Genomic DNA, 26,113 nt, shown 5'->3' on the forward strand with positions numbered 1-26,113 from the left:
ATAACACCAGCACACAAAACGCAAAATATAACTGACCCACTTTACTGCAACGTTCTCAGGATGTACTCTGTGTTTAGGAGTAAGTTTCAAGAACTACCTTTTATTCTATATTTCAAATGGGTAAAGTAATTTACCATAAAAGAAAACTAAAAATTGCCCATAATTATAAACTATTCTCCTTTCCATTAAAGCTAAAACTGCAAGAACAAACATCATAAACTCCTGTACAAAAAGTTGTCATATCTAGGGATCGTTTGGGTTGATAACATTGTAGCATCCTTCTCTCAAAAGAAAAACAAAATTAAATTGCTCTGTGAAACTTTAAATTATGAACATTCTAAAGTGATAAGCTAAATATTTGCCTATAATTACACTACACAATTTTGTTGTCCAGAATAACATTAGCTTGTTCAATATCCTTACCATGATTTTGTAACAGCCTCTCTGGACTCAAAATCACCCAGCCTCTACAACAAACTTCGCTATAGCTCCTAGAAAATTCTATCTAAGTTTCAGTATTTATAATAACGGAAAAAACATTAAAAATTTAAAATAACAAATAGCCTACCTATAAAAGAAAAATGTTTCTAAATAAATTCAAATATTTCTTTAATACAAAAATATTACTATTATATTCATATCCTCTTCATTCTTATAATTAATGATATAAAAGAACAAAGATATCTTTCTTAAAAAGCACAAAACTTAAACTATAGTTCTCTCCTCAAAATTTTACAACAGTAGTATGCAACAAGGGACATTAATGGTAGGAACTTAAATTGTGCTAAGCAACGACCTTTTAAGAAAGAGGGATCAAAGCCCAAAGGAATTGTGTTGTGAAAAAAAGTACACTGAGTTAACTATATTCATTTAAATCTGCCTTAAGAAGACATAAAAGCATCGTGATTAAATTTTCATTATGACATTTCCAAATTGATTTCACTTCTTAAACTTTATCTTATTTTCGAATGATTCTTGCTTCCCTGTAAATAAAAATATTCCAGAAATTACATTTTAAGTATTAATGTACAACCTCTTCACTGAAATAAAGACAATTACATAATGTCACTTATTTCATCTCAATGAAGTTATTTTCAAAAACTTTCAAGAAGTATAAATTAACTCCGAAATAGTTTCACTCTGCTTATCAATTCATGCCATCTACTCAAGGGACTCTGTAAGCAGTCCCTGGGGCAAGCACATGTCCTTCTCTGGGCCCTTCCACTTTCCCCATTTGGGATCTCTCCCAGGCCCTTCCCTTCCCCCAGCAACTGACCAGCCCCACTCAGCTTCCCAGATGGCCTAATCTTGCTGATGTCATTCTTATGTCTCAACACTTTGAAAAACACAAACACACCTTCAACTACACACACTGTACATACTTTGGCTTTTAGAAAACTCATTCCTCAAATGTAACATTTCAGGGTATCTTAATAGCAAAATGTCTTAAAACCTCTGTTCTAGTTAAGACCCTTCGAACTTTTGTCTGCAAGACAACAGGATAGTGATAACAATTGCATACCTACAATATTTCAAGTTGTAAATTCAGAGAATTTAGAGGAAATGGTGGCATGAAACAGAGGAATATCCAATGATTAAATGTCTAGTTGTGGTTTAAATATATTTATTAATTTATCAAGTATTTTAGAGCGGGCTTATTGTGTATCAGGCACTGTACTAGAGCACTGGTTTCACTCCAGGGTTAATTTTGTTCCCCAAGGGACATTTGGCGGTGTCTGGAGCCATTTTTGCTTATCATGCTGGGAGAAGGGGCTGCTCCTGGAATCTAGTAGGTTGAGGCCAGGGATGCTACTCAACAATCTACAATGCTGTAGGAGAGCCCCCTACAACAAAGGGTTATCTCGCCCAATGTTTCAATTGTGCCAAGGTTGGAAAGCCCTGCATTAAAGAGGAAACAAAGGTAAGCAAAGCCAGAGATGGGCCTTGCTCTCAAGAACTGAAAATTGTGCACACAGGTCTAAACACATCAGAGCAGCAACCAGGCAGATATTTCCCTGAAAGACTTATTTCTGTTTGCCAAACATTAATGTCAATTGTAGACAAAACAAATGCATCACCGAGTAGCTCTGGCAGGGAGTGATAATGGGGAGGGGCTACGTATGTATCGGGGGAGAGGGTATATGGGAAATCTCTGTACCCTTCTCTTAACTTTGATGTGAACCTAAAACTGCTCTAAAAAAAATTAAGTTAAAAAAAAAATCAGCAGGGAGTGGTGTCAAATGCCAGAGAGCATTCAGTTGATTAAGGCTAATTTTGTATCAAACACAAAACTGATGGGAGTGTTTATGACTATCAGTACAAATAGAAGAGTAGAAGATAAGTTATTATGGCGAGGGGGACTGAAGTCTGTTCCTCTCTTCTTAGCATTGTAATCAAGGAGGAGAAGATGACAGAATCTTCTGGAAAAAAACATAACACCCTAGACTGGTTACTAGTGGGAGAATGTTGCTTTGGAGCAATGGCTTTTACAAAACATGGGAATGAAACTCAGGAAGTTCAAAGGTGGTGATGGGCAGGAGTCCAAATGTCTTCTCACTTGTGAGTTCTCTCAACCAGGCCACTCCGGCCCCCATCCTCCCAGGAGGGGACCTGCCCAAGCCAAGCCTGTCTAGCAGATGAAGCTTTATTTGAAAGGCTGCACACACGCAAAAAGTTACCTACCATACACATGCCTATTTCACAATGAGGACAGCATGAAATGGATAGAAATGCCCAAGCATAGCCTGGGACTTAATCGGACATAGCACACTGATGATATGAAACTGTATTCCCAGATACAATTTTAAAGGAGTGAATTACAGAAACTCAAATTGAGAGAGAGAGAGAGAGAGAGAAGATCAGTGCCACATTACAAACTTTCAAGTATACTTTTTCAAAAGGCTTAAAATCATTCATTTGCATTCATTTATTAAACATACCTCTATCTGGTACTGGTCAATAGGGATGCAGATGGGACCAATTAGACAAAATACATAGACAAGATGCATGGTGCTCACTTTCTAGCAGGTGAAGTTTGACCCAAGCACTGCACAGAAAAACCTGGCAGTGTGAGTTAAGAAGAAGTAATGGTCTCCGGTATGTTAAAGTACATCACATGATGAATTTGAGTTGCAGTTGTGTTTATTAATGCTTTAACAATCAAACGTGTGTTGCATTTTTGTTTTTTTACGTTTTAACTTATAATGGATATCCATGAGGTATGGAACACTTTGAAACCTGAAGAACTAAACCTAGACCTTCATCTCACACTCTGATAAGGTTCTGAGATGTCACGCCACTTGCCTGAGGTCAGGCATTCCATTCTAACCTTGGTGATAAAGCAGAGATCAAAGCAGAAAAATCAGGCCCTCACAAACACAGAACAGTCAGGGCCAGAACCCGTCAACTGTCTACTTGCAGAGCACTTCTCCAACGAACCAACTGAAGTTGTTGGGTAACCATTTATATGACTCTTGAAGGCAGCTTTTTTATTATTTGCCTCATGAATTTTATGGTTTAGAGTCAGAGAGTGAAGCATAAATATTAATTTTAACGTCTAGTTCAGCACTTGGATAAACTGAATTAACATATGTTACCTTCCAAATGCCAAATAGTTCTCCGTGGAGTTCTAGTAAGGAGAAAAACATTTGTCTTTAGCAAGAGGATTTAACAGAAATCCTGCCTCTTAAGGACATGTAAATAGTAGGAAATTTATGGCTCCATGGTTTCTGGTACTACTGGAGCTGGTTCTCAACTTCTTTCCTGCAGAGGCTCAATGCTAACGTAAACACCATCTTCACACTCCTCCACGCGCGATGTGGCGTCCTTTCCTCTAGCCAGCAGCTTCCTCTGTACCAGCAATGTGGGCTTCTCCTTCCTGTTTACAATAACCCCATTCTATTACCTTGTATACTGAGAAAAACATATGTCATGTTCTCTTTTTTCCTTAGAAATGATCACAAATCCAGGAAGCTGTCGAGGTTGGTTTGAAAAGCATTAAAGTCTTTTGTGTGAATATGCAAAAAAGAAGAGGATACAGTAGGATATTATAAAACTGCACACCCCATGGTGGCTTATGATATAGTCTCCGTAGTGCTAAGAGTTAATGTTGCTTACTGTTACTCACCTCTGCCTAGCACTTTTCTTGAGATTTATTTAGAAGTCCTCAAAATAACAGTGCATCTAACAATTATTTTTTAAAAGTCCTCTTCTAACATAAAAATAAGTCGAACTACGAAAAGAGGAAACACAATTCTACACATCTCACAAATTTGTTATTATTGTTTTCCTACTAATATATTATTTTATATACATAATTAAGAGAATGAAAGATAACAAAACAAAAAACACCAAAGGATACACCTGAAGTTAAAAAATCAAGAAAGAACAATGAAAGCATTGTCTCTTTGGCATTTGCCAAAAGAATGGTTCATTCAGTGAGTTACTTAAACCTTTTATTTCCAAAGCAGTTTACAAATATGACTATCAGAATATTTTTTGGCACTTTTCACTCAACACATGCCAAATTTAGAACAGGCCAAATTATTCCAGTTGGCATTTAACTGCCTAAAAGATACTTGCTGAAGAGACCCATGGCCCCAACATAGACATCAGAATGAGTTAAGAAAGAAAAGTATTCTTGTGTATACTGCTGATACTGGTATACAGCAGATTTTTTTAATTTAGAAATTATTCTAAATTGTCGTGTATTTTTTCCCCTAATAGATACAAAGGAAAAATGCTGTGGAAACTCCTAACGACAACCACAATCCCGCATTAAAATGATTCACATTAACCTGATTATTAAATCCCCAAGTTGCATCTCTCAGGTTTAACTGTTTCAGCCATGTCTTTATTCCATTCATCAATAGAAGTAGAAAACAAAAAATCAGAACAGTCCAACTGGAAAAAAAATCAAACTGAGAGAATAAAATTCCTTTAAGGCACTATATAGATAAAAACAGTTCCATGCATCATAGTTCACTTGCAAAATAAATTTCACAATTTCCTACTCATTTTATTTTCTAGTTATTTTGGCTATTGATATTCTAGCTATTTTGGATAATTTCAAATTAGTTTGTATTCAAGGGCAAAATATCCGAATAAGTATATGATTTTCTCTTCTATGGTTTCTTTTTATGTCCATTATTAACTTTCCTGCTACCACCAATTCTGAAGATACTGCTTTATAATTTTCAGTTTAGTCTAAAACATGTGATGTCATAAATTACTTGAGAGCAAGAACAAACCTAGTGTGCTTTAAAATATAATCTCCACTTCCATGATTTTAAAAAAGTTGACATACGGAAGAAAACTTGCCTTTGAAAGAAAAAATTTCTAGTTCCAATACGGTTGGCCAGAAAATTACAGCCAATATTTATTTTATAAATATTTATAACATGTTATAATATTGTACGGAGTTGTTTTCTTGGGGGTTGTTCTCCCTGGAATGTTCTCCGTTTTCTGGCTCGCCTGCCCAAATTCACCAATCCTTCCAGACTCTGTTCAGAATCTCACTTTCTCTAGTCCTCCCACTGAGCTCCACACGTTCTGGAATATGCACTTGTGACTGTACTGCTCTGGTTGGGGACTGGAGAAGGCTGTGTGGGGAAGGGGTCATTTGAGCTGAGAAGGATTGGAGTAAAATGTGATATGCAGAAACGGGTGGAGGAGGGTATTCTGGGAGCAGGAAGCCAGTGGGTGGGTAGGGAGTAACCACATTGTTCACATTAGAGCTGAAAGACTGGACGGAACCGGACAGCCACCTGAACAGGCAAAGGGAAGTTCTCAAAGGGGTCTAACCTGTCGGCTGACAGAGGTGTTGGGGGGGGGCTTTTGGATGATGACTTTAGTCCCTATTGTTTCAGGGGCTGGCGGGTCGTCTCCTAAAGGATAGAGGCCTCTTGGGAACAAATATCATGTCTTATCATTTGGGATTCACTAAAAACAACAGATGCATACCAAGAACTTTCTTATTATTATTAAAAAAAAGTTAATCCTGATTAATATTTTTAATAAGTTAATCCTGAGATAGAATTACTAGAATTATATCTTTATGAAAGTCTCTCTTGAAAAATAAATCTCTTCCAAAATGTAGGAAGTTGGGCTTATGGCAAATACTAATGTCTATACAATTTTACTTTAAAATGATTTCTTAACTAGGCCTGTAGTTGTGTTATTCATCTTCTTCTCAACTGTAGAAACAGGTAGAATTGGCCCTAAAAAAAACAATTAATTTTTATATAACATTTTATAGTTCACAGGGGATCCTCAAGGGTCCTCAGAGTCATCCTGTAAGTTTGGTTAGTATCCCTGTTTTATATATGAAGAAAGTGAAAGCAAGAGACATTGCCTTGGAAAAGCCATCTCATCACGGAGTCTTGGTTTTCCCACTCTAATTCTCAGAGCTATGGCTGTGCTTGGCTGTCTCCCAGGGCTCATCCATAATCATTTCCTACCAGGTCAGAAGAGGCTACTTAATGGGACTGCTTTACTCCACAATCAACAGACCAGGAAGAGATTTTACTCAGAGGCTGATGAATGTAGTTTTAAGGGCTGCTTTGTCTGCTGGGTCTTTTTAACACAACCCCGCGACAGATAACCAAATACCAAGAGATAAAAACACCAGTTTTCTAGCTTAAATGTATTTATTGCGAAGGTGAATGCTACCTTTTCCCTTCTGATGCAAAAATAGCTTTCTATTTTTAATTATTGGAACTGTTTTACTATACTCAGAGATAAGAGGCACCAGCCTTGAGTTTTAAATTCCACAGTGACATAGCTAATATAAATATATATGAGTTGAAGCTGGATATACACTAATGTGTGCTTCAGCATTACCTGGCAATGAGACTGGACTGGCTACATTGTCCTTAGACACTGTGAAGGCTTGGCTTTGAAGCTTAATTAAATATTCTTTAAGAACGCTTCAAACCAAATCTGGGAAGAAATGTTATAAATGATACCAAAAAATTCCATGTTGGCTTCTGGAAACATTAACATTTCATAAGTCCAAAACATCATAAAAGAAACATAAACATCAAGACATGCAAGTTATAAAGTTTTAAGAATTCAGAAAGCAGTTGTCAAAGCAAGCATTTAGTTAAGCAAATCCTGAGGAAGGACGTGGCAGGCACACCTGAGTGTGCTCCCGATTTTCAGGCAGTGAGATACCTCCTCTAACTATTGCTCGTGACATTACCAAAGTACTTCTTTTTTTGGAAATGCCTTCTGACTTGATTTATGTGACACAAGAAGAAAATCAGTATCTCCACTTCATTCATGTCTTGATTTTCTCAGTTAAACGAAATATATTTGCACCCCTTGTTGAGACGTGTCTGCAAATTACTTCGTCAGGGTCTAAAAAAGATGAAGATTAGCTGCCAGTAGGATATTCACAAGCTTGTGACACAGCACTGAGATACGCCACCTACCTCTTCGTTTTGTGGAGAAGCTAAAGGGTGATGTGAACAGTTTATGGAAATGCATTGTTCACAAGACAGTCTTTTGCAGATTTAGGTGTAACTGTTTTAACATTAAATGGATAACCGCATAAGCTCAACTCTAAGTATAGAGAAAGAGCATTTGTATCCATATTGCTTTCTCTCTCTCTCTCTCTCTTTTTTTTTTTTTTGGTTTAAACTACAACGACAATTTCTTAGGGGCTGTAATATGTCCAGATTTCCTTTTTAAGACTTCCTTATGGAAAATCTCAAACGTATCAAAAGCAGAGAGAACAGTCTAATGAAGTCAATGTACTCATTGCCCACCTTCAACCCTTAACTACACAGTGAACTTTGTCTCATTAATACTCTTACTCAGTCCCTGTCCCCCACTGTCACAAAATTATATTGAAGCAAGTCTTAGATGTCCTACCATTTCCCCCCCTTAAACAATTCAGTACATATCTCTAAAAGATAAGGGACCTTTTAAACATATAACCACAATATTAGTTTCAAAGAAAATAAAAATCCTTAATATCATCAAATATCCACTCAGTCAAGAAATGTACCCAAGAAAAGAAAGTTAAATGTCAAGGAAAACATTACCCCAAAAGTTACAACACTCAAAAATGAGCTATTCCCCTGCAATAAAAAGAAAACGGCATTCTCTTAAAGCACAGAGCTGTACGTCAAGGGCTTCAAAGAGGGAGTCCAGGAATGGTCTGCAAAATTTGTAACATGTGCATATGTACAATTTTTTTTTCTTGGTTGGTAGCATTCATCAGAATGTCAAGCAGCTTGAGACCGAAAACATTTACAGACCTTCTCCCCTTGGTTATGATTGTGTGTGCTTAGGGCCACATCACCTCACATTGCCAGGAAGGATTAGTCAAGTAGGGAAACAAATCCACCTGAAATAACTTGGAGATCAAACTGAATTCAACTCAGCATGTACTGAGCACACACTATGTGCGAGACATGGGTCACAATCTTGAGAAGCAAAGGTAAACTAATTCTAGTTAATTTACAGTCTAGAAGGAGAAGGGGTCAAATAGATTAACAAAAACTGAACTAGGATGTCATGAAAAAGGTGCCTGCCTTAGGTTATTTTCATGGGGATCCAGATGAAGAAGCAAAGGTGATGTTAATTTCGGGGTACAAGGCGGGTGGGGACCAGGGCTCCTAAGAAGATAGGAGAAAATTAGAGGATGTCAGCAACTGTACCAGCAACTCCTGAGGAAAGATTGTTCTTATCGCCCTTGCTGAGGGACAGGAATAAAAATGTTTACTAGGGCCTGTATTCCCCTCCTGGATGGGGTGGGAGAGGGGACCATGAAAGTATCTTGAAAGCTGACACTTCATCAGATCTGGAAGGAAAGAAAGACTCCGTAAAGAGGGAAGGGAGGTCACTCCAGGAAGAGAAAAGCAGGAACAAAGGGGTGGAAACTACTGGCATGTTAGGGAATCAGTGAGGTGACCTTAGAGCAGAGTATGTGGGAGGGGCTGGCTGACTGGAAATGCCGGCTGGGACCAGAAGTCGGAGCCTCCTAGACTGAACCTGGGCTGGTGGAGAGGAACCAGAAGTACGAGACCAGAGCCTCTATTCTGCGGCAGGTGGAGAGCCACTGACATGCTTTAAGTGAATCAGTTCTGTCTTTACAAAGTACGTCTCATCCTTGGGTGCATGATGAGTGCTCAGTGTATATTGGTGGTGGTGCCTTAATGGTGGTGCCTTGAATGAGCTGGATGGAAAGCAGGCTACTTAGGAATCCACTGCAACAGGCCAAGAGACGTCCAGGGTGGTAGCAGTAGAAAAAGGGATGATGGGGACACATATAAGGATTTCATACATTTCAGAAATCATTATTTTTTAAAAGGAGAAGAAAGAAACAGAGACCAAAGCAACATATAAATTCTATTGCATATTGTGGAACAATGTGTTAGTATGCTCTCATTTCTGTAAGAAAAAAAAAAAGTGGAACTATACATATAAGCTATATAAACACATACAATTTCTAAGAAAGGTATGAGAAAAACAGACACCATGGGTTGTACGGCACGGAGAAGAAACTGTGCAAAGAGGTCAGAGAGTCTTTTGTACCTCTGTCACGCTAAACCACATGAATGTGTTATCTATTAGCTAAAGAATATATAATTTCCCCCTTATTGCTAGCCACAGAGATAGAGAATAATGAAAAGCGAAAAGGTTTTGGAGACAGATCTATGTTCCAATTTTGGCTCTGATACTTCCAAACTGTGGGTCTGTGGGCAAATTAACTTCTTTTTGTTTCTGTCCTCTTATTTTCAGAAACAGGGGTAATACTGGCTAGTTCCTAGGTCGCTACAACAATGATTAAACAAATCTTATAACAAAGCATCTGGTAGAATATCGGCACAGACTAAGGACCCAATAAGTAGTAGCTATTTTATTACCAACAAAACTCCTTAGATGTGAATACATTCTTAATACAAAAAAAGTTCCTTGATCTAGTCTAAGGTATGCTCATTAGCTAATCTTATTCCTACATTAAATACTAACATTGGCCAAAAACGATTAATGGAATCCATCTGATGAACACAATCCATTACGTATCTGCTTCTAGAAATTTAAACTTAACATATTATTTATATACATTTCTAGGCAGATGTTAGCTTTTTTACTTTAAATGTCATTCACTCTAGCTTTACGGAATTCATGTACTCACAGAGGACTAAATACCAAGGAGGTACCATAAGGCACCAGGAAAATAGATAATAAGTTGCTATCCTCGAGGAACAGACAACTTCAGTGAGACAAACAGGTGTGACCTTCAAGTAACCATGGCCCCAATTTGACACAAGAGATGGAAATACTGTCAATGAAGCACCCAATTCTGTAACATCCCTTGTAAAATGTTAAGTCACATGGTAAGGAAAGGTTACTCCGCAAGCATTTTCTTAGGTTTCTGGGTTTCTTCTTCATGATACTGTGTTTTCAATCAGTTGTAACTGTGGCAATAGCAGCATTCTAAGTGTTACAAAAGATGGGTCACTCAAAAGCGTTACTACTTGTTTGAACAGTCACATCATTATTAAAGCATTCCCAAACAAAAGTTTCTTTGTTATACATTGCGATGAATAATTTCAAACCATTTTCATGTGATATGTTCTGGCTCAGATCTGCCCCAGCCTGTAAAGATGAAGACTTAGACAAGAAAACATCTGGGATTTGGGGAAAAAATTTTGTTAAAGGCAGGAAATAATGAACATCTTCCAGGATTTCACAAGTGTTAGTGAATGCTTCCAAGAAATGAAGGCGTATGGCCAGAGGAAAATACACTTCACTTCATATATGGCACAGCGGGGAGAAAGTGATGGTATGGGGGGGATGCTTAACAAAAAAAATCTACATAATTATACAAATATTTCTCTTTGAAGCAGACGCGTCTTGGGAGAAACACTAATACTAATACTAATACTGTAGAGAAACAACAGTAAACACTAATTTCTACAGAAGCTTTCGCTGATGCTGTAAATATGTTATGGATGTGCACCCAGGAGGAACGACTGACTTCGTATTAGCAAGCAAGTCCTGTCTCTGAGTCACAGGAGGGTACACGCTTGTATTTGGTCCCTGGCTTCCTATAGTGAAAGCCTGAAGCTACATATTACAGTTGAATGAAGGTTGGATTAAGAGGCTAATCTAATGCTATATATAGACAGCAACACCAATTTAATCTCCGCCCCTTCTCCCTCCCCTTCCTATTTCCATAAATCTCAAGATCTGAGTTACAAAGAGACTGGGAACTCTAGAAGAGAGAAGAGGCCCTCCTCCCCCCCTCATCCCCGGCTGTCTTTCATAAACGAAGTATTAGTTCAAGTGTAAATTGCTTCCAAACGTCCTTAACGGGCACCATAGAGCGATCAGATCCGGTTTTCTTCTACAGCTCCCACAGACGCCAAAGGAGATGACAAGTGGGGGTGGGTGGGTGGAGGGGTGAGGAGGGCAGGTTGCCAAATGAGAACTACCTTCTCCCGAGACTACTCTCACATGCGTTCATCTCGCTCGTAATGGGAGGCTCTCCTCTCCACCCCACCCCGAGTCCAAAGCCTCAACCCTGGCTTCCCCGGGAGTTACATCTGGCGATGCCACGCACGGGACGATGGGCACCCGCCACTTCCCACCTCGTGGCCGGCGCCTGGCCGCTCTCGGTCTCCCGGGACGGCCAAATGTGGCAAGTGGCGGGTCTTCACTCCGGGGAACTGATACGCGGTATGAGTGATGGTAATGGGGTGGAGGGGCGGCTTCCCCACCGAGAGGAAGGAAGCCGCCCCAGCAGGCACATGCTTCCTTAGGGCCAGCACCGGCAGGGGGGGAAGCTCCCGGTGGGGCTCTGGCTCCGGTTGTCGAAGGCTTCCCGGCTCCCCCGCTGCCTTACCTGGGCTGCTTCTCACCTGTCCGAGGAGGTAGCGGCGACGCGCGAGGCTGGGGGCTGCAGCGATTCCGGCAGCGGCAGTGGCAGCGGCGGCAGTGGTGGCGGCAGACAATGGAGGAGTGAAGGACAGACACATTGACACCGACACACGGAGCTCGGCGCAGACCCGCCTACCACGCCGCCCCGCCTCCCAGCCCGCCCCCGTCCCGGGCCGCTCCACTCCCTGGGAAATGAAGGGGGGTGTATATCGAGAGCAAGGGAGATGCATGCCCCTAGCAGAAACTGCCGAACACAGAAATTCCAGAAAGAGAATTTAAATACTGTGTGTCCCTAAATACGTGCACCGGAAAGGATGGCGGTGGGAGACGTGTAACAGGCATTTAATTTCCCCCCTCTGATTTTCTCCATTTGGTTTTTCCTTCCCAGGCTGTTCCAATGGGAGACTCTCGCTGCCGCCTCCTGCAGCTCCTCCTCCCGGCCGGGCCAATGACTCGCGGGGGGCGGAGACTACTGCTGGGCCTGCAGAGACTGCCCGCCCGGCTCGCCCGAGCTCGCCCGCTGCTCGCCAGCCCCCGGGAGGGTGGAGAGAATTCGAACGCTTCCGCGGTTGGCTACTTAATGTCCTAGTCTCAAGTTGCCTAACCTTGCGGCTGGCGTTCCTAATACAGACACGTCGTTTACTTTTTAATACTCCCAAAGAAACAATCGCTGTCAAGCTGGCGGAAGCAATGGTTCACATAAAGAAAGGCGAGCTGACCCAGGAGGAAAAGGATCTGCTGGAAGTCATCGGAAAAGGTGTGGGTGCTGGGCTGCGGCGGGGGTGCTGCCTGCCTGGCCTGGGAGGGAAGGGGGGCGTGGCGGAGCCCGGGCGGCGCCCCCGGCCCGGCTGACCCTGGGTTGCGGTTTTGCGAGGCTGACATCCTGCGACCGGGAAACAGCACTCCTACCTTTGGTCTGGGACCGGTTGCGGGGGCGGAGAGGTGGGGAAGGAGAAGCGCCGCTGGGACGGGAGCGGAGGTTGCAGACGTTCGTCTTCTAAATCAGCTTTTGGAAGGGTGCACATTTCCAGGCTCCACTTCGGATGATAATGAGCGACCCGGGGTGGGGCCTCAGAATGTGCATTCTTCAAAACTCCTAAGGTGATTTTGACCACCGTCCGTCTGGGCGATAGTGGTCTGGAAGTTTCAGGTTCTTAGATCGGTTGTCTGAGGGCCGTTTCGACTTCCGGAGGCCGAAAGATCTGGATCCCTTGGCTGTCCCCGCCCTCGCTTGGGGCGGGTGGAGGGAGCTCCTAAGGAGAAGGGTTCCTTACAAGGGCACAAAACAAGGTCTGTAATTTGCCGCATTGAGGCTTCTGAGTCCAGGGCCTCCCTGGCTTCCTTCCAGAAACCCCCGGCCGCCGCAGGAACTCGCAGAACAGCGAGGGGGCTGGGGAGGCGTCCACACCGCTCTGCGCACTTCGCAGGGCTGCGACCTTCTAATCGCGCTCTTCCGCGCTTTCCCTTCCATTCTCCCAACGCGCGTCCCACTTCCGCCGCTCCGGGTCCTAGGGAGGGAGACGCAGGCCCCGGGGACGAGCCAGAAGCCATGTTTTCCGCTCCGTCCCCGAGTGGACGTCCCAGAAGAGTTCCCGAAGTCCCGTTACCTGGCAGGTGACAACAGCGTGACTACGTGGCTTCTGCACTGTCACGGCGCGGCGATACGGATGTGTGGGAACTGCGGGCATTGTTCATTTGGCTGTTTTAAGCTCCCTCGAACGGCAGAGGAGCCAGTCATTGCAACATAAACTCCGTAATTTCCAGTCTTTCTTTTTTTCTAAGTAACCTGGCTCCCATCTGGACCTACAGAGAGAAAGGCACATGTATTCTTTATACTGACAAGAAAAGTCTAAACGTAAAGGAGAGAAATATCGGATTGGAATTCAACAGGTGCTCATGAGCTGAGCCCACTCCATCTGATCTCGACAGGCTGAACTCAGTCACAGCTGTAATTTGCTATGATGTGTTCTTTGCCTAGAATTGTGGGACTTGGAGTTGTTGCAGATTGTTTGTCCAGCACGGTCCTCGCTGACCTGTTTGGCACTGCAGTCTCCCTTTTCTGCCTGTCTCTGGTTCATGTCTCCGTGCCTTTGGTGGCCCTGGGATTCAGCTCAGCAACCATGTGAGTCTCAGCTCTGTGCCAGGTACAGTGCTGGGCAAAAAAAGGAGACAACGCATCAACTTATAATCCACCAGGGATGCAAATTCTGTTTTTAAGCAGTCCAGAGCTATCACCCTCTCTCAAAAGTGTAAACAAGTGAGCAGTTTTATAAACGGGGTCTCTGAAAGCGGCAGGTGGTGTGTGTGGAGACGTAGGGAGGGAATCCTTGGATACATTATTAGGTATCCACTAGTTTTTATTTTTAAAGATTAAATAAAAGAATTAATGTGAATTTTGCCTGGTTAGCACTGTGATTTTTTTCTGGGCCTACATCGTGCAACAAATTACACAGACACTGTCTCACCTATTTAATTGGTCCAAGCTGATGAGAAAAGAAGTGAGATAGACATAGTATGTGATACATTCTTGTCAAGTGAAGGTCTGTGGGACATTACCATACTCTTAAAAAAATGTAATGGGAGATAAGAGAAAGTAACAACCGTAGCCAACTTTGACTGATTGTTATTTTGGGCCTGGCATAATTCTTAGCACTTTACATATATCCATGCATTTAATCTTGATAAGCTAGGAATTATTTTTAAGCTACAACATTATGAGGGACAGCATAGGATGGTAGTTAACCTTTCAAGTCTGATTTGGAATCCTACCTCATTCATCTGCTGGTGACTTGGCCTTGGGCAAATTACTGTTTCTGAGCCTTAGGTTCTCCATGTGAAAAATGGTACCCACCTCACAACACTGCTATAAGGATAAAATGAGTTAGTATGAGTAATGTGTTTAAAATACTCTGTTGGCTATTATTATGGTAAACATGGCAGTTTCTACTTGATAGACAAGAAACAAAGAAACTGAAAAGTTCAAATAGCTTGCCCAATATAATACAGGTAATAAGTGGCAGAGCAGAGATATCATATGGCCCACAGTCCTAGAAATATGCTGGACTTGAAAACAAACTAAACAAAATGAAAAAATGAAACCAGCACCAGAGTCCATACCATATCTTATTCACTTTGAGAGGCAATTTAATTGCAGCAAAATATTTTCATCTGTCAAGTTAAATTAATTTTAATTGTAAACGTTATTGATTTTGTAGTTTTGTGTGCATTTAAAATTTGTAAAATAATTTTTGGCTTACAGTTGAACGAAGCTCATAAACAAAGTTTATATTCGTACTCATAAGAAGCAATTTTCTTGAAAGGAGGTGAGTAGAGTTCTGATATTTTTCCCTTCAGTACATTTCTCAACTTTGAGAACCACTGGCTTAGTCAGTACTAGTACGTGGAACTAACAATAAGTTTCCAGCCACGTGTGACCTGTCATCTTGGCCAATCTGAAATAAACTCAACAAATTTTTGAGTTCTCCCTCCGGCTAACCACTGCCCTCCAGAAGTTAAGCCGATTGTAAGTGGGACTTACAGTCCAGAGAATACCGCACATTGCTACCGGACACTTTTAAACAATTTCTTCTTCTGAGTAAATGCACATTCTAGGTATTCTACAGGTTGTTTATTTGTTAGAATGCCAAAAAGAAGTTCCAGATGAAACTGAGAAGCTGTTTCTCACATATCCATTTAAATCATAGTCACTAACAGCATCCATTTCACAACATTTCAGAAGAGAAATGAAATCACTTAAGCACAGTTAACTGGGTTATATTATTTGTAGATTGACCCATTCTTCTAAGCTCTGATATCTTTTTCATTAAACACTGAGGAAGCACTATTTCAAAATAAATTAAACTTTAAGAATATAAGCCAGAAAGTCTTTCATTACTTATCTTGTTTAGTACTTGAAATCCCTGGGATCACTGCTGCCAATTTCACAAGAAAGTAACGTAATTATTTTTTTTATTATTATTGTTTGTGTTAAAGGAGATGTGAAGCGGACTCGGACAATAAGGTTTATTCTACCAGTTTTATTGGAGTATAACTAAAGTATGATAAATGGTACATATTTCAAGTGTACACTTTTTAAAAGTCAGTTTTGACATAAGTATACATCCATGAAACCACTGCAATCTAGACAGTGAACAGTTCTGTCACCCCCAAAACGTTCTACATACCCATTTGTAATGTCACTCCCTCCACCCCTGTCTCCAGGCAACCACTGATAGATGTCACTATTGATTAGATTTCTCTATTCTAGAATTTTATGTAAGTGGAATTATACAGTAAGTATAATAAATATTCCTTTTTTTTTGCATGACATTTCACTCAGCATCATGATATTCATGTTCATCCATACTGCACCAATAATTTCTTATTTTTTTCTTTTATTTTCTATGTATGGATATACTACTATTTGCTTATCTGGTGACACTGATGGACATTTCAGTTGTTTACAATTTGGGACTGTTAAAAGATCCTGCTCTAAGGTCCTGTGTAGTTAATAATGTTATTTCTAGCACCTCTGGTATATAGAAAGATTCAGGTCTACTAATAATTATAGCATAGAGTTCAAAGACAAATTTAAATTCAAATACGTAGTTACCATTAACTATATGACTGGGCAGGTTTTGCAACCTCTGTGGGCTTCATTGTCTTCCTTTACAAAACAACAGCTCTTTTAGTTACTCTAATTTTTATGTAGTGATTCATAATCCTAACTTGAAGACATTTTGTTACAAAGTCTAAAAATAGATACACATAGAATTTAGAAACTTTACACTTAAACAGATTCACTATTTCAAAATATATGTTGTAATTAGAAGTCTATTTTAAAATACATTTATAACTATGTATCTATGATTAAGTCTGTATCCATATATTATTTTTAAATTCAGACACTTTAATTATTTATACATGATTTTACTTATACATAAATGTAACAGCAACTAACAAGCCAAATAGTTTTTTAAATACTTAACTTAGATATAGATTCCTCAAAACATTCCTGTTGAGGGATCCCACTAAATGATTGAAACTCATAAATATTCAGATCTCATGACTATCTGATGGATGGCTGGAAACAGAAAATGACATGTTAGTTTGTTTCTCCCTTTTTGTTTGTTTTGGCTACTTCTCCTTGTCTTCAGTAGAGACCAGTGGTCCCAAACTAGATATCAGAAATGTCGCAATGAATTATATTATGCTGCTGTAAATATAAATAACAAGAGCATCTAATATGCACTGAGGTTGTACTCTGTGCCCCGCACCAAGCCAAGCCCTTAGTCCTAAGAACACTGTGGGATGGATGTTATTATTTCTGCTTCCTATATAAGAAAACTGAGGGTTTTATATGACTTGTTCAGTTTTATAGTGGTCCTGAAAGGGCTCTAGTGTGATACAAGAGAGGGTAGTAACAGTGAGAATATCACTCTTATCATCATCTCTTCTCTGCTAAAATGCTCGTCCATCCAGATAAGTTATCTATCCCACCCTAATGGAGCAGGTTGGGTTGTGTTTTCTTCTCTGGAGCAACTTTGAGAAATTCTCACAAGGGAAACAAATTATTAAATATTATTTTCGTCATTTATGTCTATTCTTTTTTGTCTCCAATGAGGATAAATGTTGACTCATTTCCCATCCCCTTTATAGTACCACATCCCCTCATCTTAAGAGTTTGTTAAATCAGATTTAACATATTTCTTTCCCAGGTAAAGCAAATAATCTTTTAATTGCAAAATATTGTTTGAGAGTATACTATGCACAGTAAGGAATGACAAAAAATAAAAATCCTTCTGTGTAAACTATGTGTTTCCCATTTCCATGCTATTCTAGACCTTCTACAGTTTCCTAATGTCATTAAATTAGGAACTCCAAGTTAGAAATCATCAAAAGTTTTTCCTCTTGGGGGTATTTTGCTCATCTATTTTCCAAAATATGTTTTCATTCTCTAGAAGCCCAAACAGTTTCAGAAAAATTTTCCCATCCTGATCCCTGCATTTCAAAAGACTAACTGGTATTCCATGGTATGTGAGTGAACAACTCACTTTTTTTCTTTTAATTGCCCTGCGATTGGACAGATTTACTGTACATTGTTAGCCACTGGGCTAAACATTTTATAGAATTATTGGCCTGTTGTCTAATATGAGCCAAATGTTTATGATTGCAATCCCCATCCTTTCCCTAACATATAGCAGGCTCTGGCATGATCACAATCCCTATAGTATTCTCCCTTTATTGCATAAACATCTCTCAGTCAGATGGAAAATAACTTCAGTTATTCCTCAGTGGATAATGGGGTTCAGCTGAAGCATCTTCCTCAAGTGAAATTGGTGTGCAGGAGTTTGTTCTAATTCGTTTCCAAAGATGTTTGAGAGTCTCTGGTGAGAAGCCACAGGTATGGATAAGCTGCCCTGCACAACTTGCTTGCATGCTTGAAGGCTTTCCCCTGTCCCTCTGTAGCCATTCAGCCAGTGATACCAGCTGCCCTCAGGTGGAGTGTGGGACCAGACAAATGAACTCTTGGCACAATAGCTGCTGTCATAATTCGGGGCCTTGTAGATCACTCACTTGACATTTCCCCAGCTGAGCTATTTCGCTATCAAACTAGGAGACATTTCTGTATCTCCCCTCTGTTGGTGAGGGGCACTCAGACCATGTGCCTAAGAAGCAGGTTGGCTGGAAAGAAGCAGGCTAAGCTTCACTCTGCATTCCACCTTTAGCTCTGGAAGAATTGCAAAGTTTAACACATTCTTGAACTATAATTCTAAATTTAAAGACAAGAAATAACTCCTAGTTGAGGATGCTTCTATTCTTTTATGTCCTTTTAGAGGAGAGGCTTATCTCATCCTTTCTCCCTGAGAACATGCAATTTCATTATCCTGTTCCCTGTCACACCAGAAATTTTTTGGCAGAACATGTGATTGGCTCCTATTAAGGATGATAATAGCAACATTCTCTCCTGCAACTATGCCTTAGTATGCCTTACAGAAGGCTGGAAAACCTGATAGTCGTGGCCCAATTACAGCTTATTTACAAATTTACAGAGACTGACCTTCAGGTTTACATCAGATGGCTTTCAGTATGAGAGTCTGAATACTGACCATATGGCACTTTTATATAGTTCGAGGCATAAAAGATACATTTACCTCAGCATTTCCAAACCAAGAATTCTATTAGGAGCATGCCATCAATTCACAGGACGTAGTGGTGACAAGGTATATAAATACTGACTGTATTTTGAACTGTTATTACATTGACTGCAATTTAAGCTTCAGATGGTGGGTTGGATTAGATGCCCTTTAAGATTTGTTTCAGTATTAAAAGTGTTATGCTTTGTGGTTATTGTATTACTGCCAAAAGGAAAATGTGGCCAGTTTAATATACTATAAGGCCAATGGAAGTAAAAGCAAGATGCAGCTATTTTAGTCTATATGAATCTGTTCTCTGGGATAATTACTCTGCGGAATAAACAGTATGCGATTGACGCTTTATTTCTTAGCAACCTGACCTGACTCATCTTAGTTTTACAGGTAACCCTTTAAAGTCTGTTTCCTTGACGTTAGATTTTTTTTCTATTCTAGATATAAAAAAACCTTTGCACTTTCTTTCTTTTTTTTTTAAGGTACTGTCCAAGAAGCTGGAACATTGTTAGCCAGCAAGAATGTTCATGTCAACTGCTTGGATGAGGTAAAATTTAAAACATTTAATAAAGTTTTACTTCCTGTGAGAATGGGTAATATATAAAATCTAATAATAAGAGTTGTTTTCTAGCATTTGTGCTCAAGTTATCCTAAGCTCTAAAGCAAATGTCAGCAACAGGTTGCAAAAGATAATAAGGATGTAAAAACATGTTTAATTTTACTGGTAATCAAATAAGTGACTATTAAACCAATTCCATATCATTTCTTGTGAAACACTGGACTTTTATATGCTACTGGATTAGGTATAAATTGGCATCATATTCTGGAGAAAATTTTAGAATATTTCTCATTTTTAAATGTATATACCTTTGATCCAGCAATTCTACTTCTCCGGAGGGTTAACTGACCTAAACTTAACTTTCTAGAACAATTGCAACCCAGAATAACTTTCTGAGATGGTAGTTTCTCTTCAGAGCTGTCCAGTATGGCAGCCATTAGCCATGTGTGGCTAGTAGGTATTATACAGGACAGTTCTAGTACTAGAACATTAACTGAATTTCAGTTTCTCATGCAGCAAAGTTGGTGTTTTGTTAACCCTTTACCCGCACATGGGTAGTAAAGTTAATATCAGACAAAATAAAGTTTAAAGGGCTTCTCCTGGTGGCGCAGTGGTTGAGAGTCCGCCTGCCAATGCAGGGGACACGGGTTCGTGCCCCGGTCCAGGAAGATCCCACGTGCCGCGGAGCGGCTGGGCCCGTGAGCCTTGGCGGCTAAGCCTGCGCATCCGGAGCCTGTGCTCCACAACGGGAGAGGCCACAACAGTGAGAGGCCCGCTTACCGCAAAAAAAGTTTAAAGCAAAAAAAAAAAAAAAAAAGATGTAGACTCTTTCTTATAGAAAGTTGATAAACCACCAGGAATATACCAGCCCTAAGCCTTCACTAATAATCTTATAAGCTTTGAGGTTATAAAGAAAAAAGTAGAATTCAAAGGAGAAATTTGTAAGACCACGATAGCATCTTTTAGAAAATGATAAGTAGAAAAGAGTATTCAAGGGATGGAAAATTTGAATAACCTAACAGTCTATGCACTTTATATAAGACAGAAATAGTACATCTCCATTTACATTTAACACTGTTAAAAACTGGTTTATGGGCTTCCCTGGTGGCGCAGTGGTTGAGAGTCCGCCTGCCAATGCAGGGGACACGGGTTCGTGCCCCGGTCCAGGAAGATCCCACATGCCGCCGAGCGGCTGGGCCCGTGAGCCATGGCCGCTGAGCCTGCGCGTCCGGAGCCTGTGCTCCGCGGCGGGAGAGGCCACGGCAGTGAGAGGCCCGCGTACCGCAAAGGAAAAACAAAAAACAAAAAAAAACACAATGGGAGGCCACTTTACACCCACTAGGATGGCAATAATAAAAAATATATATATAGATAATAACAAGTATTAGTGAGGATGTGGAGAAGCTGGAACCCTCGTGCTTTGCTGGTAGGAATATAAAATGGTGCAGCTGCTCTTTAAAATGGGTTGACAATTCCTCAAATGATTAAACATGGAGTTACCATATAACTCAGCCATCCTAGGTATGTAACTAAGAAAAATAAAACATATGACAATACAAAAACTTGAACATGAATGTTTATAGCAGCATTATTCATAAGAGCCAAAGGTGGAAACAGTCCAAACATCCATCAGCTGATAAGTGGAGAAACACAGTGTAGTGTATCCATGCAACAGAATATTATTCAGTCACAAAGAGGAATGAAGTCCTGGTGCATGCTACAACATGGGTGAATTTCAAAAACATTCTCCCAAGTGAAAGAAGCCAATCAAACAAGACTAATATTGTATGATTTCATGTATAGGAGATGTCCGAAATGGGCAAGTTCATAGACACAGAAAGTAGATTAGCGGTTGCCTAAGGCTGGGTAATGGGATGGGGAGGGGTAACGGCAATGACTGCTAATAGGTATGGTATTTCATTTGGTTTTGACAAAAATATTCTAAAATTGATTGTGGTGATGGTTGCACAACTCTGAAAATACTTAAAACTATTTAATTGTAACGTTAAATGAGTAAATTGTATCACAATGAAGCTGTTAAAAAAGAAAAGATAAAACAAAGTTATCAATTTAAGACCAAAAAAATAGACACAATTTGGAAAGTATAAGCAAGAAAATAATAAATAAACACCAAGGAAGTAAGAGCATAACTGCAATTATAAGAGGAATTGTCATAACTTTTTAAAGCCAATTCATTTGAAAACCCATATGAAAGTAGTGATTTTTTAGAAAAATAAAAATGAACGTATTTATCTCATATAGAAATAGAAAAACTGGGATAATTAAGGAAGATTTGTATAAATGTATTTAAGTGCCAACTACCTTCTAAAGCTGCACACCTGAGTAAGCTTTACAAAACATTCAAGGACCATTTAATTCTCATTTTACACAGATTGTACCATTAGTTCATAAAAAGATGGGAAGCTGCCTAACTCATTTGATCAAGTTAGCATAATGCTGATGCCAAAACAGGAAGAAGCCCAAGCAAACTGTGGGCTCAATTCACTTTGTAAATACAGATGCAAAAACACTATATAAAATATTACCAACTTGATCCAGTAGTGTATCAAAAGAATAATAAGACTTAACCAAGTAAGGTTTCTCCAAGAATGATAGGATGGTTCAGTTTAGAAAATCTTTCAATGTAATTCACTGTATTACAGAATAAAAGAGAAATATGATCATCTCAATAGATATAATGCATTTGATAATATTTAACTACTGGGGGTAAAAACTCTTTTAACAACTTAAGGTAGAATGGCTTTTCTGTAACTTGAATAAGTTTGCAGAAACCTTCCACAAGCATTGGCATCCTACTTAAGGTTAAAACATGAGACACACTCCTGTACTTAATGTTTAAACCTAGGGGCACCAAATTCAAGACAAGGAGGTTCCTGGAGCTTCTATGAGTGAGCTGCGTACAGATTTGGCCTCCTTGGTATTCCTTGAACCCAATGATCCTCTCCCCCAAAGAGTTTTACACTTGCATTCTCTTTACTGGAGCATTCTTCCTCTAGTTATTTACATCCTTTGCTCCTTCCAGGGCTTTGTTCAAATGCCACCTGCTCAGAGGGACATTCTTTGACTGTTCTTTTAAAAATAAGGATCTCTTCTTACCTTCTGCCATTCCCTCTCCCCCTTACTCGATGCTGTTTCCCTATAGCACTTATTATCACCATCTGCCTTGTCACCCCTACTAAAATTTAGTGCCAGGGACTTAGACTTTAGGGGCATGGAATTTGCTCATTGCTACCCACAGTGCATAGATCTGTGTCTGACATATCTTAGGCACTCAATAAATATTTGCTGAATGAATGAATGCTGCATTTAATGATATAGAGTTGTAACTCAGTAGACTAATATTGATGAATTCTTTGATTTAAAAATTATGGGAGAGAAACTTTATTTTTAGGGTCATCATATTTAAAGTTTTTTAAACTACTAAAGTTTTAATCTCCTTATCAGTTTCCCGTTACTACTCTCAAGAAACATTGACTACTACTAAGTTGCCTCGTGTAGAACCTTCCTATGATTCTCACATCAACAAACCTCTGATAATATTGATGACGATGTTCATTATAATAGTCCAGAATCATCAAGAACAATTCAAATTATGTTAGTATTCTAAGATTTGCTTAAAAAAGAGATTATGTGTTTTAGAGAGGTTTTCATCCAGAGTAACTCTGAAATTCCAGCACTCAGAGAGTCTCTCCTGGATTCTGAGAAGATTTACTTACAGGGAACATCTCATTTATTTATCCACCAAATAGTATTAGGTAGTCAACGTATAAAGTTGGATGTTTCATTGGATATGGACAAAACATATGGAGACTAAACAGTGTAGCCTGGTATAAACACTACCAATCATTTCTCCATATTCATATAATCATATATATAACCAAATCATATATATGATCAAAATATAAATGTGATTTTGAGGATCATTTTTTAAAAATGAGAACACTCTAACATACATTTCTCACATCTTGTTTTTCTCATTGGCAGTAATTCATGGAAATTTTTTCAATTCAATAGATACAAATGTATTCAATTAGTAACATCACACTATTCCATACTATTCCATGCTATGGATATACCATATTCAACTTTCCCCTTGATAAGCATTCTATTTGTTTTAAGGTTTTTCCTTACTTTTTTCTTTTCTTTTCTTTTTTTAACGCATTTGTATCTGCTTGTTCATTTGTTTCCCCAGGAGCTAAGTATGTGTAGTAGAGATGAGAGCCCTGATAAATTTAAGTTTTGGTCCTTGCCCTGGCCATTTTACTAGTCATGTGAAGTTGAGCAATTCTTCTCTGAATCTGTTTGCTAATCTGTAGAAAACCTCAGGTAATAAAACCATCTTTTTTCTTCAGCAGTTTATGGAAGATCCAAGTGGGGAATTGAGTATAAAAATGCAGATTATAAAGATGATTTTATTAATTCATTTTATTTTGTGTTTTAATTTAATTGCAGGAATTGTTCATAGGCAGGGGGAAAGGTAAATAAGTAAACTTAATACTTTTTTTCCCTTTCTGTTAAAGAATGGAATGACTCCTCTAATGCATGCTGCATATAAAGGAAAACTTGATATGTGCAAATTACTTTTACGACATGGAGCTGATGTAAATTGTCATCAACATGAACATGGATATACAGCCCTCATGTTTGCTGCACTTTCTGGTGAAGTTTTAGCATTTATTCTAATATACCAATAATAGTCACCTATACAAATTTGTTATAAGAATGTGTACATTTTTAAATTAAGCGCATTTTTGTTATAGTAATTTTAAGATCATGTCTTGTGGAAAGACATGGTGGGAATCGGTTTTGAAAAGCTATAATGTATGAAGTATGTTATATAGTTTATTTGGTGATGTTTCTTTAGTTATTTAAATCACTTGATTCTTTGTATTGACAATATATTTTGTTTAGAGTTGTGGAGCTAGATCTATTATTCTTACAATTTAGTTCCTTTGCTGTTCTATAGTTTTATATTTTGAAGTAATATGAAAGCTTCTTTGTTGTTCTCTTGAGAGAATACCTGCTATGATAGGGCTATTTGCTTCAGTGACATTTAAGTACTAAATATGATGATCCATTTAGAAACTTACTCTGATTCATGTTGCTTATAATTTGCTGAAGAAAGACAATTGGGAAATATCTAAAATTAAGTGGAATTATCTGTCCTTGTTACAGTTTTTTAAGAAAATAAATATGTAACTTAATATTACCATGCTTTAAAAGCAGTAATCTGTATTTTTATAATCCAGGGGGAAAAAAAGCATTTCTAAGCATAGTATAAAATATAGAATTCAAAAAGGGCAACATTGCCTAATTTGATTACATAAAATCTTAAAACATTTCCATATATAGAAAATACCATACATAGAGTTAAAATATAAATTAAAAAACTAAGGAAAATAGTTATTACCATTTCTAAAAGGGTTGTATCATTATATATGAAGAGTTCTTATAAGTCAGTTAGAAAACAACAAATACTACAGTAGAAAATTAGACAGAAAATTGAACAGAGAACAAAAGTAATACAACTGGCTAATAAGCTTAAGACGCTCTCAAAGATCTGCAGATTAGAACAACAAATGATAACCTTTCACTTAAACATACTGGCAAAGGTTAAGGAGGAATGATGATGCCCAGTCTTGGCACAGGAACTTTTGTGCACTGTTTTGGGGAGTGTACATCAGCCCAACCTTGCTGGAAGGCAGCCTGGTAATATGCATAACCTTTGATCCTACAGTGTTTTCCAGGAACTGTTCCTAAGGAAATCATAGTTCAAGCTTGCAAAAAGTAATGGGAAATGGTGTCCACTGAGTATAGTTGATAATAGCAGATTATCTGTAAGGATTCCTTTAGTGAAAGAACACAAATAGAATCACTATGAATGTGTAGATAGGACAAAGTGTAAAAAGATAGATCCTCAACTGTCAGTAGTTATCTCAGGGCCTGTAGGTGTGAAGGATGGGATGAGTTAGTAGACATTAAGGGGAGACTTTTAGTCATTTTATTTTTTCTGTCTTTGTTTTTTGTTTTGACTTTATACTAAGCATTATTCTTTTTTTTAATACTAAGTATTATCATAGGAAAAACATACTTTGTCTTGTTAAAAAAAAAAGTTATATTCAATTCCATACCATTTTTGTATTGCTTGATGTGTTTTCTAGAAAATAAGGTTAATTTCTATGCGGGTTCTATAGCATTTTACTTTTTGCTATAGTTATGATTTATATTTTGGAAAAAATGAAAAGATCCACAAAATAGAAACCTAAAACTCAGCAGAAAAAAAAGGGTACAGATTATTTAAAAGGGAATATTTGAATTGTGCAGTCCTTAATTTTAACAAGTATGTTTCTTTTTAACTCTAGGTAATAAAGACATCACGTGGGTAATGTTGGAAGCTGGTGCCGAGACAGATGTTGTCAACTCTGTAGGAAGAACAGCAGCTCAGATGGCAGCCTTTGTGGGTGAGTTTTTATGGCAGTTTTACATTAGC

At 38.9% G+C, this 26,113-nt stretch overlaps 2 protein-coding genes across 7 annotated transcripts in view; one reads left to right on the plus strand and one right to left on the minus strand.

The window, feature by feature from the left end:
- The window catches only part of BZW2 (basic leucine zipper and W2 domains 2), a 59,181-nt gene extending 46,278 nt beyond the window's left edge, over positions 1-12,903 (minus strand). Inside the window, exons 1-2 of one of the 4 annotated variants that reach the window (XM_079931745.1) lie at positions 12,805-12,903; positions 11,861-11,914 (exon numbers count right to left, since the gene is read on the minus strand). The gene's annotated coding sequence lies outside the window, so the exon portion shown is untranslated. Of the gene's footprint in view, positions 1-7,201; positions 7,272-11,860; positions 12,074-12,804 lie in introns of those variants that run through there. The other 3 variants (XM_079931748.1, XM_079931746.1, XM_079931747.1) reach the window with 3 other exon arrangements.
- Positions 12,077-26,113, plus strand: part of ANKMY2 (ankyrin repeat and MYND domain containing 2) — a 34,394-nt gene continuing 20,357 nt past the window's right edge. For 2 of the 3 annotated variants that reach the window (XM_079931752.1, XM_079931753.1), the window contains exons 1-4: positions 12,077-12,652; positions 19,526-19,590; positions 24,144-24,282; positions 25,986-26,084. In XM_079931752.1, the coding sequence (XP_079787878.1) occupies positions 12,586-12,652; positions 19,526-19,590; positions 24,144-24,282; positions 25,986-26,084 (370 nt within the window). In that variant the 5' untranslated portion in view covers positions 12,077-12,585. Of the gene's footprint in view, positions 12,653-15,154; positions 15,219-19,525; positions 19,591-24,143; positions 24,283-25,985; positions 26,085-26,113 lie in introns of all 3 variants that reach the window. The other variant, XM_079931754.1, reaches the window with a different exon arrangement.

The sequence above is a fragment of the Stenella coeruleoalba genome, assembly GCF_951394435.1.
Source record: "Stenella coeruleoalba genome assembly, chromosome: 9".
In the NCBI taxonomy this organism is placed as follows: Eukaryota; Metazoa; Chordata; class Mammalia; order Artiodactyla; family Delphinidae; genus Stenella; species Stenella coeruleoalba.